The sequence below is a fragment of the Lucilia sericata genome, unplaced genomic scaffold (genome assembly GCF_015586225.1).
Source record: "Lucilia sericata isolate MDLA Ls3-8-SP2 unplaced genomic scaffold, ASM1558622v1 Contig000544F_arrow, whole genome shotgun sequence".
Classification (NCBI taxonomy): Eukaryota; Metazoa; Arthropoda; class Insecta; order Diptera; family Calliphoridae; genus Lucilia; species Lucilia sericata.
In genome coordinates, this window is record NW_023994554.1 from 289266 (window position 1) to 306732 (window position 17467).

Genomic DNA, 17467 nt, shown 5'->3' on the forward strand with positions numbered 1-17467 from the left:
GTTACAAGTATGCAACAGTGCGGTAGGTATAACTTGCAACATTACACTCTTTTTTCACTCTCTCCCTCGTTTTTAATTTTTTGTATACATAATCGAAATATGTATTGCATCTAAACAAAAAACCGAAAAGTGTCACATTTCAAGGCAACAAACAAGACAAGAATGAAAATCCAAACCAAATATTGCATTGGCGTTTAAATTACACAAAAACTAGAAAAAAGCACTTGAAAATTTTCATTTTCTTATATTTGTTATTAATAAATATCTATGATGTATGTAACACTAACAAATAGGCAGTTCTTAGGAAGAATGCAAACATAGAATTTGAAGATAGTTCCTTCTTTTTATATATTTTATACCCTACACCACTATAGTGGTTAGGGTATTATGCTTTTGTGCTGATGTTTGTAACACCCAAAAATATTGATGGTGCCACCTTGAAGTATACCAATCGGATCACTCGGATCGGATCACTTTCTGAGTCGATTTCTACAGGTCGAAATTTTCAAGATAATTAGATGAAATTTGGAAAATCGGTCCATTATTTCGTATAGCCCCCATACAACCGTTGGTCTTTTGAGCTCAAATATACGTAAAATGTTTTTGTATCACTCCAAAAATCGTCAAAACTTATTTTTATAAATGTCTTAATGATACTGCTGATTTTCGTAATCATAGGGTCTCGATTAACCCTACCCCTTTAGAAAAATGACTTGATGGTAAAAATTAAGTTATAAACACTAACTAACTAACTAACTAACTAACTAACTAACTAACTAACTAACTAACTAACTAACTAACTAACTAACTAACTAACTAACTAACTAACTAACTATCTAACTAACTACCTAACTAACTAACTAACTAACTAACTAACCAACTAACTAACTAACTAATTAACTAATTAATTAACTATCTAACTAACTAACTAACTATCTACCTGACTAACGAACTGACTGACTAACTAAATAATTCCTTAATCCAAAAATTTGCTCGACCATTTATCATTTCGATTCACCCCTATTCTTCATTTCGATTATGATTCCGCATTCAGGTACGCTACGATCGAAAATTGGTATAAAAACGGAATCGTAAGAAAAAGAAAACCAAATTCCATTTCATTGCTTTACGATGGTGTGTATTCTGCATTACGATCGTAATTACGTTTGTCTAAGTTGTTATTTTAGTGACTGAGCTTCAAATCGAAATTCAGAATACCAAAGTTGCCAAACGGAGAAAATATCGATTCGAATTGAAATGAAGAATAGGGGTGATTCTTAAACAGATGTCGATTGGTGCGTCGTAAAGGTGGACCGTGTTCTACATAATTTTATGGAGCTATACATATCCTAAAACTAATTATTTTTGTTGAATTTTATCTTAATTCCATAATTTTTAAACGATTTATAGAAAATTGATTTTTTCTAGTTGAGGTATTTTAATAGGGGGCATAGGAACAACTATGGATTGCTTATCATATTGTTTCTTATAAAACTTGTTTAACTTCATCTCTATATTAGTATTTTAATTCTTGCTTTGAATGTTAAAGAAATTTTTCGAAAGGGTCCTAATATGGAAGCTAATTATGGACCTATCGTCATTAAATCCATTTAGAATATTACGGCCTATGAGGAGGGCAACTTTTATGGTGACTAAGTAAAATCGTTGAGCTACTTTTCAGTACCAAACAAAACATAACATCTATGGAGAATATTTATGGAAAATGTTAGCCCTTCTGGTACTCCCTTTCTTACACTATCTTGATTTCGACAGACACCTTATAACCTAATACGCGTCCATAACATGACCTCCTGAGGATCAACGATCAATCGGAATCAAGGTCAAAGGGTGTTTATAAAATAAACATCAATATAAAAATAGATCTTTAGAAAGCATTCCATAACCTTAAATTTCTTACCATAGTTTATTTTAATTTTATGAAAGAATTCTTTCAAGTTCTTCTATAATATTATTTGTACATCTTTGTAATACTCTGCTACAATTGTATCTTTTGCTTAGGCCTGTGAAAGTAATCACTTTAAAATATTCTTTCTTATGTTTTTTTTGTTTGGCATTTCAGAAATTGAGAAACCTTATTTGTATAAACAATTAGGTACAATTCAACTTGATGCCCCTAAATAACCAACCATCTGATATTGTTGCAAGTTGCAACATATTAGGGATTGTGTTCGTATCTGAAACACATTCTTGACACTTACACTTAACTGTATGTTAAATTTATGTGCTGCATATAACGACGGACACATCGGATACGTAGTCTGTGATATGTTTGTTGCTGGTGTTGTTTAAACAACTACAACACATTTATTGTTTTTGTTTCATATTCAAGTGGTTGAGCGATCTTTGATGTTAGCAAGTCAAGCATACACCCCTTCTATAGTATATATTGAGACGAGTTGTTTTTTCTCTTCCCTGTTTAGTACAATATTTATATGATTTTTTTTTTGTTGGTTTATATTTAAATCCACAATTATTTCGTGTTATTTGTACTCGACATACCTTGTCATCTAATTGTAATTGTGGTATGTTTCTGTTCACTTTTATTTTAACGAGTTGTGTGTGTGTGTTTTTTTTTAATTTTTTTGTCCCGCCCCCTGTTTAATACTTTGTATTTGGTTTCACTCGATTTTGAGGTATACAAAACTGGCACGTGATATAAATTTGTTATGGTTAAGAGTTTTTTGTAAATTTGTTTGAGGGTCCTAAAAATCTTTACTTATAAAAACTTTTAATACTTCGAAACCTGTCGAGTTGTGCCAAAAATTTTACAAAATATTGAAATTGTAAATAGTTTTTGGACACTCAAGCTCCTCAAAAAAATATATTTGAACACAAGCACTTTTAAATTACTTTAAATTCATTAAGTTTTCTTCTATTCTAAAAAAATCTCAATTTTACCTAAATAGTTCTAAAATATTTAGTCGTAACTGTAACTAATGACTTTAGCATCTGATTATCCCATAAAACATGTGTAGCTAATGATTTTCTCTTATTTTTTAGTTTGTCATATTTGACATTTCTGTGTGTCACTTTCGCTTTCTGTGTCAATGTGTCAGAAAAGTATCATTTGATCTGTTATTCGACTTAAGAACAATCAATATTGAAAAAATTTCACTGAATCTTTTGTTTGACAGTTTGTATTGAATTTATGAAATCAAGGTCAAAGGGTGTTTCTTGAAGTAATTTAGTAATTTTTGTTAAACAAATATTACTATATAAAAATAGATTTTTGTAAGAGAATATAATTAATCTTTAAATGTTCAAAAAATAGTTTTAGTTAATTGCTAAGTTCAAGAGAAAACGTTTCAGGATGAAATCGCACCGAAACTTTTTTAAAGTTGGAATTTTTTTACAATTCGAACAAAATAATTAAAAATTACACAGGCCGACTAAATTTGAAAAAAGTCGAAACTCTGAGACCAAGTTTTAAAGGATTGAGCGGCGCTGAATTTGAATATGATTTTCTCACCTGGGATTTGAGATATCATGTCTTGAAGTTTGAAGAAAACTTCATTTTTTGCCCTTTTTGAGATGTTATAACAACGCCAGACGTTACGACATCTGTCAGCTTTAAAATGAAGGCTTAACATCAGACATATCTTCTTTGATATGTTTGATATTAATTTCAGAATCAATCGGAATTATAAACATTATAAGTAATATTGGCATAAACAAAAATATTGTCCAGAAAAATATCACAACTTCTTCTCTGAACCTTTTTTATATATTTTTCGATACATACGTATTACCTATTCAGTTACGCAACGATTGGAATGAGGTATCCCAACAAAAAACCGGAATCGTAAGAAAAAGAAGAAGCGATTCCATTGTGTTTCAATGATTTACGATTGTGTATTCAGCATTACGATCGTATTAACGTTTTTGTAAGTTGTTATTTTAGACAGAAAGAAGAGAAAGTAGAATAACATGGCTAGATGTATTCAAAACCAATCGCTGTGCCTGATAAAGGCGTTAATATTTTCCTATCTTAAACTGGTTAATTCTGTCAAGTCATCAAAAATTCGTCTTCCAAATATTTCGAAGCGAGTGCCTGCTAAAGCGGGGCAATGACAGAGAAAATATTCTACGGATTCTAACTCTTCTTCATCCTGCCTGCTTCTGCAGAAGTCGTTTTGGGTATGCCAAGTTGTTGTTGTTGTTGTAACAGCTAAAACTATACAATAATCTAGTTGGGGGTTTCTACATCAATGTCCAGGCCTAAAAATTGGGCTACTTCAACTGGATGCGTCCATAAATCCATTGGACAGAGTGAAGTAGGGTTGGCTGAGCAGTTAAATATGTGGTGGGTATCATGAGGACCCTGACCACATGCAGGACATTCGTTGGGGACGGCACGGTCTATACGTGACCAGTAGGCATTGGGCCTGTTGCTCCATCCCGATCTTAGTTGTGCCAGAACTACTCTTATTTTCTGCGGCAGATTTTCTTCCGTGTCTGCTATGGGCGTTGGGCGACCTCCAAGTACGACATTCATGCGGTATCCTGCGACCGCGGAATTTATGGCGTCTCTATGAATGTCCTTCAAAGCTGCCGAATACGAGGACTGATCCAGTGGATCCCGCACATATCTGCATATGTTTTTCTCGTATATACGAAGATCCTTCCCGACATGCCTCGGGGGAGTATCCAATTGTGTGATGTTAAAATTGGGATGACTTCTCCGATGACATCCCAGGAACTGTTTAGTCAACATGACATTGTGTTCCTTGACTGGGAGGACCTTCGTTTCCTCGTTCAGGTGATGTTCCGATGTAATTTGTAGGCAGCCCGTTACAGTCCTTAGGGCGGCCAAGTCTTCTTGCATGGTATGCCAAGTCTTCTTGCATGGTTTCCAAATAAACAGTGTTCTGTGATGACAGCAACTAGATTGCTGTGACATAATTGAAAGAGATATGACGTGCGATTACTATCTAAATTTGGCATTATCTTCCTGGTGGTAGTGCAAGTTGGTTCGTTGCGCCATCTTGCCTGGGAAAGTTCATGGAATCTTTTATCAAGTTGTTGTTCGAAAGCTTTTAGCGGAATGCCTTAAAAGATGTCTATGTCCCTGTCAGACATTGAGGCGCCTATTTTGCTAAACAGTTGCCTATCAAACCCCCGTGTCCCCGTACCCATTTGAACACAACTGTTGAATGTCTCGCCATCCTATTTAAAAATGACCGGTATTCCTGACTAATTTAGAATAAATTCTAAAACTTTTCCTCTTTAACTTATCTTTTTTAAAAAGTTTTATCCAATTAGTTTTGCACAACAGTTTTTTTTTTTAAGTTAAAAATTTATTTAAATTTAAATTATTTACAGTATATTTTATTATTAATTAAGAATTGACTAAAAATATTACAAAAAAAATTAAAAAATATATATAAAAAAAGAATGAAAAATTGTTAAGGAAACACGTCGTATGTACGTTGAAATAATACTTGCAAAAGAAGATGATTTAACACTTTCAATACTTTCTTTAGATTCTTCTGTTTTTATCATGAAAATGTTTATATTTTATTATAAATTTCAAATATTTATTTATTATTTGTTTTAATACTAGACATAAAATAATCTTTGGTTTTGGCTTAATTGCACTTTATGTTTAGTTTTGTTATTAATATTTATCTGGGAACTAAATCTATGTAACCACCGGGACGCATCATTTGATGTGGAGAACCATAAAACGATTGATAGCTACTCATGCTGTAGGAATTGGGAGAGGGGGTTGTAACACTATTGCCACTGAGTGTGGTATTTGTAACGCCATGTGTTTGACGCATATGACCCGAAACTTTAAGTTTATCATAAGGCGTGGCATAAGAATGACCATGATAGTGGGCGGCATTGTGATGATGATGATATATAGGACCATAACTACTATTATCGGTGGTATAAGGCTGGCCAATGGATGAGTAAATATTGTTAGAACTTAACATTTGGCCATGTTGGTGATGAGCGGGAGGAGAGGTCTGTTGAGGCACTACTTGAGTATTGAGATTCAAATTGAGATGTGTGGTAGTATGATGCGAACCGGGCATAGATGTTAAACCCACTAAATTCGTAGTATGATGAGAGTGACCACCACCATAAGGTGAACTAGTGGAACTGTGATGAGAATGATCTGTTTTAGGTGATATACAGTTACCATTCATGTGTCCACCAGTTAAGGGATTTGCAGTAGTTGTTGTTAGCGACTGATAATTTAATAAATCTGGTGAAGTGCCTGTAGTGGAGGAGGGGGTAGAAGATGAAGTGTTCATGTGATTTGGTGATGTTGTTGTGGCCACATGTGTTAATAGGGAATTTTGATGATTTTCCATTTCAGCCACTGTATTAACATCTTTGATATGGGCCTTTAATTGTTGCTGCTGCTGTTGTTGGTGAAGCTGTTGATGGTGTTGTTGTTGTTGTTGCTGCTGCTGTTGGGCATTGTGGTGTTGTTTCATTCTGGCATGTGATTCATGGCTCATTTGATTCATGCCCGTTGTTCTGAAATGGCAAAAATAACAAAAAACAAAAACAATAAAAAATCAGACAGACAGAAAAACATATTTTTTTATTTTTATTTCTTTTGCATATTGATTTTTTTTTTTTTTTGGTTTAATTTTTCTATAAACAAATAGTTTGCCTTCGTACAACAAACACATGTGTGTTTTTTCTTATAAAAAAATGTTGTTTGTTATTTTTAATTATTTAAAGAAAATATAAGTTCTTAAATTATTAAAAAAAAAATATCAAAATCTGTTAAGTGTTTGTTACCAAAAGCCCTTTTCTTAAATATTTAAACAAATAATTGTTTATTTTTTAACCCAAAAAAAATCTTTAATTCTAATAACACAGATCTCTTACCAAGTGTCTGACAGTTGGAGGAGAAAGGACAGACGTATGGTTTAGCTTTTTCCATATACATATTTTAAAAGTTATAGCTTCGTCAAAGCACAAAGTGGGCGCACATATCGTTAACACGCGGTCATAATTCATATAAATTATTTTCCATATAATTTCATTTCATTCTTTTTTCTCATTTTATAAAGAATTTTGAATGTTGTTTAATGATTTGTTTAGTTTTAAATTTCCAAGTGATTTTTTTTTAGAATTTCATTAAAAATAACAAAATTTTAAATTTGTTTTTGGAGACGATACGATTATTTGTAAGTAGCAAGCATTTTAATGGTATTTTAAGCATGTTTCATTGTTTTGATAAAGAAGCTTTGAGAACTCAACAAAATATAAACCGAGGAGCTTGAAAATTATTTTTTTCCTATTCTAAGACTGATCGGATGCAATTTTAGTTTCAATTTCATTATTATGATAAAATTAATTGTTTGCATAAACAAATAAAACCGGTCAGATTTAATAATTAGAACTTCGAGATAAAAATTCCTGTACTCGTTCTACTTTGGCGTTGAGACCAATGATTTTTGTTCGAAATTGTCACCTTTGGAACTGGTTCTGTGGAACTGTCATGGAGTCGACACTCGTTCTACGGAACGCTTCTGAAACCAGTTCTTTCATCAGTGATTCATTCGGAATTAGTATGCGTTCCATTGAACTAGTGTAGTAGCAATGTATAACTAGTTTCAAAGAACTAGTTCCTTGAAAACTATTTAGAAGTATTTAAGAACCATAACAACTTTCCGAAGTACGGGTTCCAGAAGTAATGGTGACACCACTAGTTCCAAGGTTGTTGTTTAAGAATCTGAAGTAGTTCTGTTTGCACTCATTCTGCAAATAGTTGTTTTTAGAACATTTTCTAAAATTTTTCCTAAGATTTAATATTATACGGAATTAAAAAGGAAAATGTATTCTCAACGTTAATTTGGATTTTAATCTAAATTATGAATAGTTTCCTAGATATACGAATTTTTGTATATAATTTATATGAGAGTTACTAGGCTCCCCATTTCTAGTTTACTACTTTATTACCCAAATGCTCACATGGATGTAAATCCATGGGGGGTGTGTCATAGGAACTTCCACACCCTCTCTTGATAGTCCGCCCATTTTCAAATAAAATTACAGTTTTTGTTTACAATCGGTATATAATTAAAATACTTACGCATCACTAGTTCCATCATCCCGAAAACCTTTTGCAAAAGGATTGCTTACAATTTTTAACTGGGTGACCTGTAATGAAACAAACAAAAATTGCCAAAAAAAAATAAAAAATATAAATTTTAAATAAATTTATTATAAAAACTTTTCAGAACTCTCGCGAATAATCGCGAAAATTCTTTTGTTCCACCTGAAGAAATATTTTCTATTATGAATATTCCAAGAAATTTCACTAAAATTCATACAGTTTTGAAAAAGTAAAATCTTTCCAAATTTTATGGAGTTCTACGAAAAAATTACTCGAATTAAAAGGTTAAAAAAATGCATAGAGAGAATTGAGACGAAACTATTCTTGTTAATAGTTCAGTTTACATAAAATGGATCTGTCATCCACAAAGCAATGTTGGATTTCTTAATATCTTTAATATATTCTCCAAATTCCGAAGTTTTTGAGAAAACACATTAATTTCCACAAAGTAACATCTTACCAAATACTCATTCATTATTCGGCGAAAATAAAAAATTTTTAATTCGATCCATGACACCTACAAGCTTAAAGAGGGTTTACTGTAATGTTTATTTTTTTTTCTTTAAATTAAAGAAAAAATATATACGAAGTCCAATTTCATTAAAAATAATAAAAAATGACAATTATTCAAAATGATTTTTTCAACGTAAATACAAGTCATTTATCTCAATGTTATAAACATCATTAGTGTCTCTTTAGATGTCACTGCTCTTCGAGAGCAATCTCATATTTATGATAAATAGAAACATTTTCAAAATAAAACATAAAGAATTTCATACACTTACACGTTGATTTTGATAGGCTGTGACGGCTGTAAACGAAGTCTCCGGAAATATAAATGTACGAAAATCACCTGAGTGTTCATTTTCATCCAATGAAGTGTTTTTGGGTGGCAAATAGACAATATGGAAACGTGGCTGATAACGATGCATAGAATTTAAAATGATCTGTAAATAGTGTAGAGTGAAAAATAGATTTGTTGATAAATTAAAAAAATAAATTTTAAGAAAAATATTTTTTTTTTTTTTAATTTTAAGAAATTTTTTATAATTTGATACTTACATGACCATTTTCATCTAATTGATTGTTGGTCAATTTCAATTTATCAAACGATATAATCTGTTTCATCCAATTAGCTCCCGGAGCTGGTGAATCGGGATGGACATGAATACGTGGTGGTGATATAGGATCAGCTTTGCCAGCAACAACCCAACTGGAACTTTATAGAGAAAATTAAATTAATTCTCTTGTATAACTCCTTTTTGTTTAAAATTAAAAAAAGTGATTTTTAAACCAACTTACTTATGAAATGCATATCGATATCTTTTATCATCGACGGGAACAAAATCCATCATCATTATATAGGTGGCCTGAGGATCCAGACCGCCAATGCGGACTTGAAATGTGGGAAACATACGACGTCCCGACTTTGTTACAATCATTTCTGTACCCTGTTCATGAAATTTATCCCATAAAGATTTTGTTTCCAATACTACAACAGCCTGAGCCAATAGTGGATGTATGCTTTCTTCCGATTTATTGATTGTCGTTGATTCTTTAGTTTTATTTTTATTAGATTTTTTATTGCCGCTACTGTTGCTGTTGTTGTTATTGTTAGTGTCACTATTGCCTGAATAATTTGTTGAGGCGTTGACAGATTCTTCTTTTCCGCTGCACGTACTATTCGTATCTCCATCTGTAATTTTTGAGTCAATCGTGCGTTCAAGTGGTTTATAGGTGGTGCGATCTTTTCCGGCTGTTTGTATACAGGCTATAAAAAAACAGAGGATGTGGAAAAGGGAAAGTGAGAAAAACTTGTTAAAAACATGGGTTCACATTAGAGAAATGTCGTGGTATAAGAAAAATCTATTTTCTGTTATTCTGGATCAATTCCTTAATTAACCGTTATATAAAATTATGACTTTCAAACGTTGTAAATAAAGTCTTAAAATAGTCGTAGTTCACCAGAGCGAAACTAATTTAGATTCTATAATAAAGTTACTATTATTGAAAGATCGAGAACATGTTTTGGAAAACTTATTTCTGATAGAGTGAAGTATTTCCTTTGACATTATAAAAAAGTGGAGTCTTTTAAATTATTTTTATTCTATTAAAAATATCAGGTTGTTCGGTATTATTATTATTTTTAAAACGTTAATAGTTGTTGATTTCTTAAAGACTACAGACTAGTCTATAGTCAAGTCTACAGATCACTCTATAGTCAACACTGTAGTACAGATTATGTGCAGTCAACACTATAGATATTAGTCTATATTCATGACTACAGGTCAGTCTATAATGAAGATATATCAGTCTGTAGATCCGTCAATATTATTATCTATAATCTAGACAATAGATCAGACTATAGTCACGTCTATGGATCATAAAGATAGTCAAGAGTACAGATAAGTCTGTCTATAGTCAAGACAGTATACAAGTCTATAGAAAAGTCTACAGATCAGTCTATATATAGACAAGACTACAGATCAGTATGTAGTCGAGAGTATAAATTTTAATACTATAGATCAGTTTATAGTCAAGACTACATTGCAGATTTTAGACGCAACTATAGTTTTGACTATAAACTCTAGTGAAGACTATAGATCAGTCTATAGTCAATACTAGAGATACGTCTATAGTCAAAAATATATATCAAGCTATAGTTATGACGATAGATTAGTCTATAGTCAAGGCTATAAATAAGTCTTCAGACCAAACTATAGAGTCTATAGTTTACAGTCAATACTAAAAATCAGTACAGTCTATTGTCAAAACTAAAGATCGGACTATTGATCAGTCTGTAGTCAAGATTATTGAAATTATATATTTTTTTGGGAGGAATAAACACAATTCCAATTAAATATTTCCTAAATTTCCTATCTTTCAGCAACATTGTATTTTATCTTCCCTGGAGTATGTTTAAATCACATTCATTCTTAGTCTTCCCTAAAAAAAGTTTTCTTTTCGTTCAAACCAAAAAGTAAAGAACAATTTTCAGATCTATTTATTCCTATTACAACTAATTTGTTTGGGGATTCTCGTCAAGCTTGACAGAAAAACAATTATTTGTGCCAAATACTAATTGATTTTCGAATTCATTAAATGCAAGAACAATAAAAAAATGTGTACCATTTTTCTTTTAGTCTCTTTCGAAGTTCGGAATAAACGATCAGACGATTTCCCCAATTAAATTTATAAAGACTCTTTTGTTATAAATGTAGTTGTGAATGCAATAAATTTAGTTTCTCTCTTTTTTGGGTTTGACATTCACCACCAAATTGATGGGACAAAACATGTCATGGGTCATAAACAATGACATTGACACGCTAAAGTGATAATATCTGCATATATTAAACATTTTATTGGAGTTTTTCCCTTTTTTGGAATTTTCAAAAGAATTTCTGTTTTATAAGAAATTTATTTTAAAACAAGTGTTTATTATTAAAAATTAATAAAAAAATTTTTATCACTCTCACTTCTTTTGGTTGTGAATTTATGCCCTCTGTCATGTCATGCGTATGATATTATTTATTATTCGATTAATTATGCCGTAAAATTATTTCAATATTTTCATATTATACTTTTGTTATTGGGGGTAATCATTTAATTTTGGTGTTTTCGTAACTGGAATATAACTAAATATCAACTGATCTTTGAAATTTTAAGAAAATTGATTCCAAAAGCTTGAATGGAAACAAAACGATATGAACTTTTTAAAATTAGTATTGAACTGTCGTCAGTCTATATATCAGTCTGAAGTCAAAACTATAGATCGGTTTATAGATAAGACTATAGATCATTCCGTAGTTAATACTATACAATTGTTTGTAGTCAAGACTATAGATCTGTCTATAGTCAAGACTTTCGATCAGTATATAGTCAAGACTGTAGATCAGTCTATAGTAAAGGCTATAAATCAGTTTATAGTAAGTACTACAGATTAGTCTATAGTCAAGACCTTAGATCGTCCGGTATGTAATCAAGATTATAGATAAGTCTTTATCAAGGCATTATATCGTTCTATAGTCAAGACTCTCTATATCTATATAGTCAAGACTTCAGATCAGTCTATAGTCAAGACTATAAATCAGTAAATACTATAGGTCAGTTTATAATAAAAACTACAGATTAGTCTATATTCAAGACTTTAGATCGTCCTAAAGTCAAGACTATAGATCAGTATTGATTTAAATAAATGTCTCAGGACTTTAAGATCAAGACTTTATATTGTTCAATAGTTGAGACTATATATTTTGAAAAATAATACTCAGTAGCACCTAACTTTCATTTACCCCCCAATAAAAATTTCTTCAAATTTTAATGAGTTTTGTTCTTTTAGTCTACCCAAAATAAACTGATTAAATGATTTTCCTTTTTTATTCATTTCCATGTCTTACAGAAAATATTTATTTTTTCCCTTAACACACCATTCTTTATTATTATCTGCTGCACTTTTTCCATTTAATCAAGAGTAACCAAAATACAAAAAATGTGCTACAAATTGTGGCATTGCGCTACGGCTAAATTTAGCTGAAATACAACTTGTTATTTTCAACATCAGAAAATATATGTACATATTTTCAAAAGGAGGAGAATAAAACAAAAACAAGAACTTTATTTTACGTGTGGCGTCGGTAGAAAATTGTCACTCAACACTACAAATATTACTATAAATTGCTAATTAAGTGCTTCAAAATAATTTCAATTTTTCATGATGATATGTTTATGATATTTAACCATCTGAGGGGTGTGAAAATAGAAAACGAAGAAAATTTTTGTTTTATTACTTTTCTATATAAAATTATTGATCTGAAACCGTGTAAAGACTTTAGATGCTTTATTGCGTTTAAGAAACGTCATATTTAGTTCTAAAACTCGAATTATCGGAACTAATTCCGATTCTTTTATAACATCACAAAGCCGGGAAATTTTACTTGTCAATTTTTACAAAAGGGGGTTTATTTCAATAAAAGACAGCGTTGAAAGCACGTCCCTTAATTTTTGTAGGTTATATATAATTATATACTTCATCGGTCGATAATAGAAAAATCTGTTGATTCCAGCGGTCATCACACTTCTGTTCCCTTAATAAATGGAGAATTTGCGTATCAATTGTAAATTAAATCCTGCTTTAAACGTGTGCAAGAAACATTTTAACGGGGCTGATATCATTGATTAAACTTTTATCGAGTGCCTATTATTTCAAGGAAGAGTTATTCACTTTAAAAGTGATATTAAGACTAAATATCGGTAAATTGAAACCGCAAAAAATACATTGGTGTTATGAAATCTAATGTTATCGGGTTTTGTTTGATAAACAGTAGACTTCTTGATCAGACCTTAAACTGATAACAACCACACAAAATTATGATTTATTAAAGATTTAGGACTTTCCCGATTTAAACAGATATACTCTCCGAAACGTTTCCAGTACTTTGACTAGTCATTGTCAAATTACAGATAATTTAACAAAGCAGATTGTATTCCCCCCTGAAACTATTGTAATAGGAGCTAATAATTGAATAGTAAAACACACGTTCATTAAGAACTTATAGAAGGTCCAAAATGACAGCTTAGAAGCTAAGTTTCTAGAATTAGCAAATAACTGTATTTGAATCAATCAGAACTTCTAAATCAGGATTTTGAGATATTGTGTCCTTCAAAATTATAAATCTCCCTTTTTTACGATATTTGTGCCGTTATTGCAGCGCGAAGACTTTGTGCTTTTCTTTGTTGATAAAATCAGGGTTAAGTCAAGTGAAAGTCCAATCTATCGACTTAAAAATAAAAATATCTTCAGGCTTCCTCGAGATATCTTTTAATGCTTGAAACAAGCATAAAATGACAAAATCAAATTATTTAGCTCCACTTCGCCTTTGACAAACTTATGTCTCAAATTATTGAAGTACATATAAGTAATACCAAAACGACTCCCTAGTAAATATTATTGTAGTACATGATCCGTATGTAATGCAGGTAGGGATCATGTTTTAGTCCATAGCCTGTATTGTAATAGGACAATGTACTTCCATAATTTTAGGAAGGAAGTAGTTTTGGGATTTCTCTGATATAATGCATGCATGGATTATATGGTCCTTACCTAGTACATCACAATGTTATATGGAATAAGTTTTCCCATATATATGGAATAGTTTTGGACCAATCTTAGTCCTGTGAGGAATACTCTTTACACGTATGTGCTAAGTAGTGGCATTTTTGCAGGGATTTATAATTGTTTCAAGTTTTCGATATCTCGAAAAAGCTTGAATATATAGGTTAAACCTTTATTTTAAAGTCTACAAATTGGACTTTTAGATTTAAGGATTTTATAAGAACTCAAATATGGTCATAAACGGGATTTGCAGTTATTCTGAGGCCACATTCGGATATAGCGCAGTTAATGTAATAGCATATTTTTTCATATTATTCACGGGGGCCGAAATACTTATCTATATCGGGTTTAAACTAAAATCCACTAGATTTCTTTTTCAATAACGAATATTATATAATTAAAATCTAAGAAAAGAAGCAATTACCTTCAATTTGTTTCATTGGACTTAAACTACTCATATAGGGTGTGGACCATGGATCTGTGGTATAACAACCATAATCCGTTATATTGGCACCTAATCCGTTATTATCAATAAAAGACATGGATGACATAATTGCACTCGTACATTCCGTGGGACCCATGATATTCGATGAAGGTCTCATATAAACAGCTTGATGCATAACACAGTTCTTTTTTCTCTAATTCAAATTTACTTTTATTTTTCGCACACAAAATATTCGTTTTATTTATGTTTAAATTCTTTATTTTTTTCTCTATATTTATTTATTTACGTCTATTTGTTTTTAAACTAATTATATTTTATTTAAATTGTATTTTCTTCTTTGAAAAATCGTATGTAGTAGATATTTCAAATGTCTTTCATTTAGCTCATATTAGTGTCAAGATATTTGCACTTTAATTGTAATTAACACTAATTAAATTTGTTTAATTTGATTTTAATTTAATTAATTATTTGTAGAAAACTTTTTACTCTTCTTCTTGTATTTCTGTTTTTTTTTTTTTGCTTTGTAGTAATCAATCAATTCGACAACACCTGAAGTGTATTTAATTTTATTATTGTTTTGATTATTTTTAAAAATCTTTAAATTTAAATTTCACTTGTTAATTTGAAATATTCACACACAAAATCATCACTGTTATTCGATTTAGCAAATTTTTATTTTGACACTTTTCACACTCAAGCAAAAAATTTAAGCGAACGAACTGAATTGATCGAAATTAATTAAACTTTCAACAACTCATTCATGACCGATAGGCGCACACATTTGATATCATTTCATCACAATTGTTATGTCGAGCAACTCATCATTATCACCAACCAACAATTCTATATAGTCAGAGCGACGGTTGTTTTTTTTTTTTTTTTATATGTATTTAGTTGTGATTTGTTGTTGATCCGTTGTATTGACACTCTATTTGCATATTTTTGTTTCTTTAATTTAGAATTCTTTTCGTATTCCTTCTGTGTTTTTAGTATATTCCGTATTCGATTATTCTAGTTTGCTTGTTAAGTGTGAAATGATCCGTAAGCGTGGCATCGATCAATTGATATTATCGTCTTTAATGACAAACAACATGAAGGTATTGATCCTCTACTCTCTCACTCTTTTATGCTAATATAACCAACACTAATAATACATATATCGAGATCTGTTCTCCCCGGATACTGGCCGCGTATAGTTTATATTGTGTATGCAGTCCGTATAACGGGTTAGAGTAAAATAAACAGAAATCTTTATTCAAACAATATCATCTATTCAGTTTGTTGTGTTAAAATTTATAAAGTGCTATAAACACACACACACACAAGATTTGAGATAATTTTGGACCAATCGCATCACATTGTACAAATGCATTCAATTTGATTTTGTCTAAATTGTAGAGAGTTTATAATCCCTAAAAGAACACTTGAGTTTGTTTACATTTGGATTCTCTTTACCATATTTTTCTGAGTGACTAGAATCTATTTTTGGATATTGATTTTGATTGGTTACCAGTTCGGTACCGATATTATGAGTATGGTTAAGGATGCCAGATTTTTAATAGAAGAACAGTGTATTTTCATTATTTTAGCTCAATATTTGAATTAGTTCATGCTACTAAAATCTCAAAACTAGCAAACTAAAGATTAGTTAGAGGAATTACTGTACATATTTCTATTTTAAATTCCGTCGGGTTTCGTTGTAAACCGTAAACAATCTATCGGCAGTGGAAAATATTAAAAAATTTATGATTTTTATCGTTTTCTTTTCATTCGACATATTTCATTTTGGGTTGTCGATTTATTTAATTAAGCGAAGTCGATTTAAGGATGTCTATCTGACTGTATGTTTGTTGTATCCAGATGATATGTATTTGTAGTCGAAGGACCGAAATCTTGACTCATTCTAGTAATTCATCTATATATATAAAATTCTAACGTTACTGACTGACTGACTGACTGACTGACTGATTCACTGACTGATTCATCATCGCACAGCCTAAACGGTTGAAGCTAAAGAGCTGAAATTTGGACAGGAGGTTGGTCTCCCGCCAAATAGATCCACTAAGACGGGATTTTTGGAAATTCGAATGTTTAGGGGGAAATTCGAATGTTTAGGGGGTAAAAAAGGGTAAAAACGGGTAAATTCGGTAACCTTATATCTCCTAAACTAGAAAAGATACAAAAACAGTTTAAAGCTTATCGCCGTTCATTTAAAAAATAAACGGACAGGTGTCTGGTACTTTTTTAAAATTCGGCCCCTTTAGGGAATAAACGGGTAAAAACTGTATTTTGGTACTTTTTTCGCACCCCATGTATCTTTTAAACCAGTGCACATTCAAAAAATATTTTTGACTCCTTCATAACTTAACGAAAAAATAAAAATATGAATTTAGTACTTTTTGGATATTCGGACGTTTAAGGGGTTAAAATTTTACCTATTTTTGGTACTTTTTTCATAAAACATTGTTTTTGGTTTATTAACTTATACATATGAATACATAATAAGGGGCTCCCACTACGATGTTGCAACTTTTTGGAATAGAATTTTTATTTCGTTAATGGGGAGGAAAAAAGTACCAAAAGGGGTAAAAATGGGAAATTTGATTTTATTCAACCACAATGATCGAATTTAGATAAAATTTTTAAATTTAAAAACACTACATATCCTAATGGGGTGTTATTTGGAACCCCGGTACCAAGTGATATTTTTTGGTACTTTTCATTCTCCAACTGGTCCTTTTTGAGTTTTCTATGATATTGAAATAGAAACATGAAATTAATAATAAAGGGACTTTTCGCTACT

General features: G+C 31.0%; 1 protein-coding gene across 1 annotated transcript; it reads right to left on the reverse strand.

Moving 5' to 3' along the window:
* Window positions 1-5423: 5423 nt before the first annotated feature.
* Window positions 5424-15877, reverse strand: LOC119606005 (T-box transcription factor TBX1). Its single transcript, XM_037959366.1, has 6 exons — window positions 14644-15877; window positions 9410-9878; window positions 9170-9326; window positions 8893-9054; window positions 8084-8151; window positions 5424-6513 (listed from the first exon to the last, which is right to left on the reverse strand). The coding sequence occupies exons 1-6, from the start codon at window positions 14837-14839 to the stop codon at window positions 5646-5648; spliced, it is 1920 nt and encodes a 639-aa protein (XP_037815294.1). The 5' UTR covers window positions 14840-15877; the 3' UTR covers window positions 5424-5645.
* Window positions 15878-17467: the final 1590 nt, after the last annotated feature.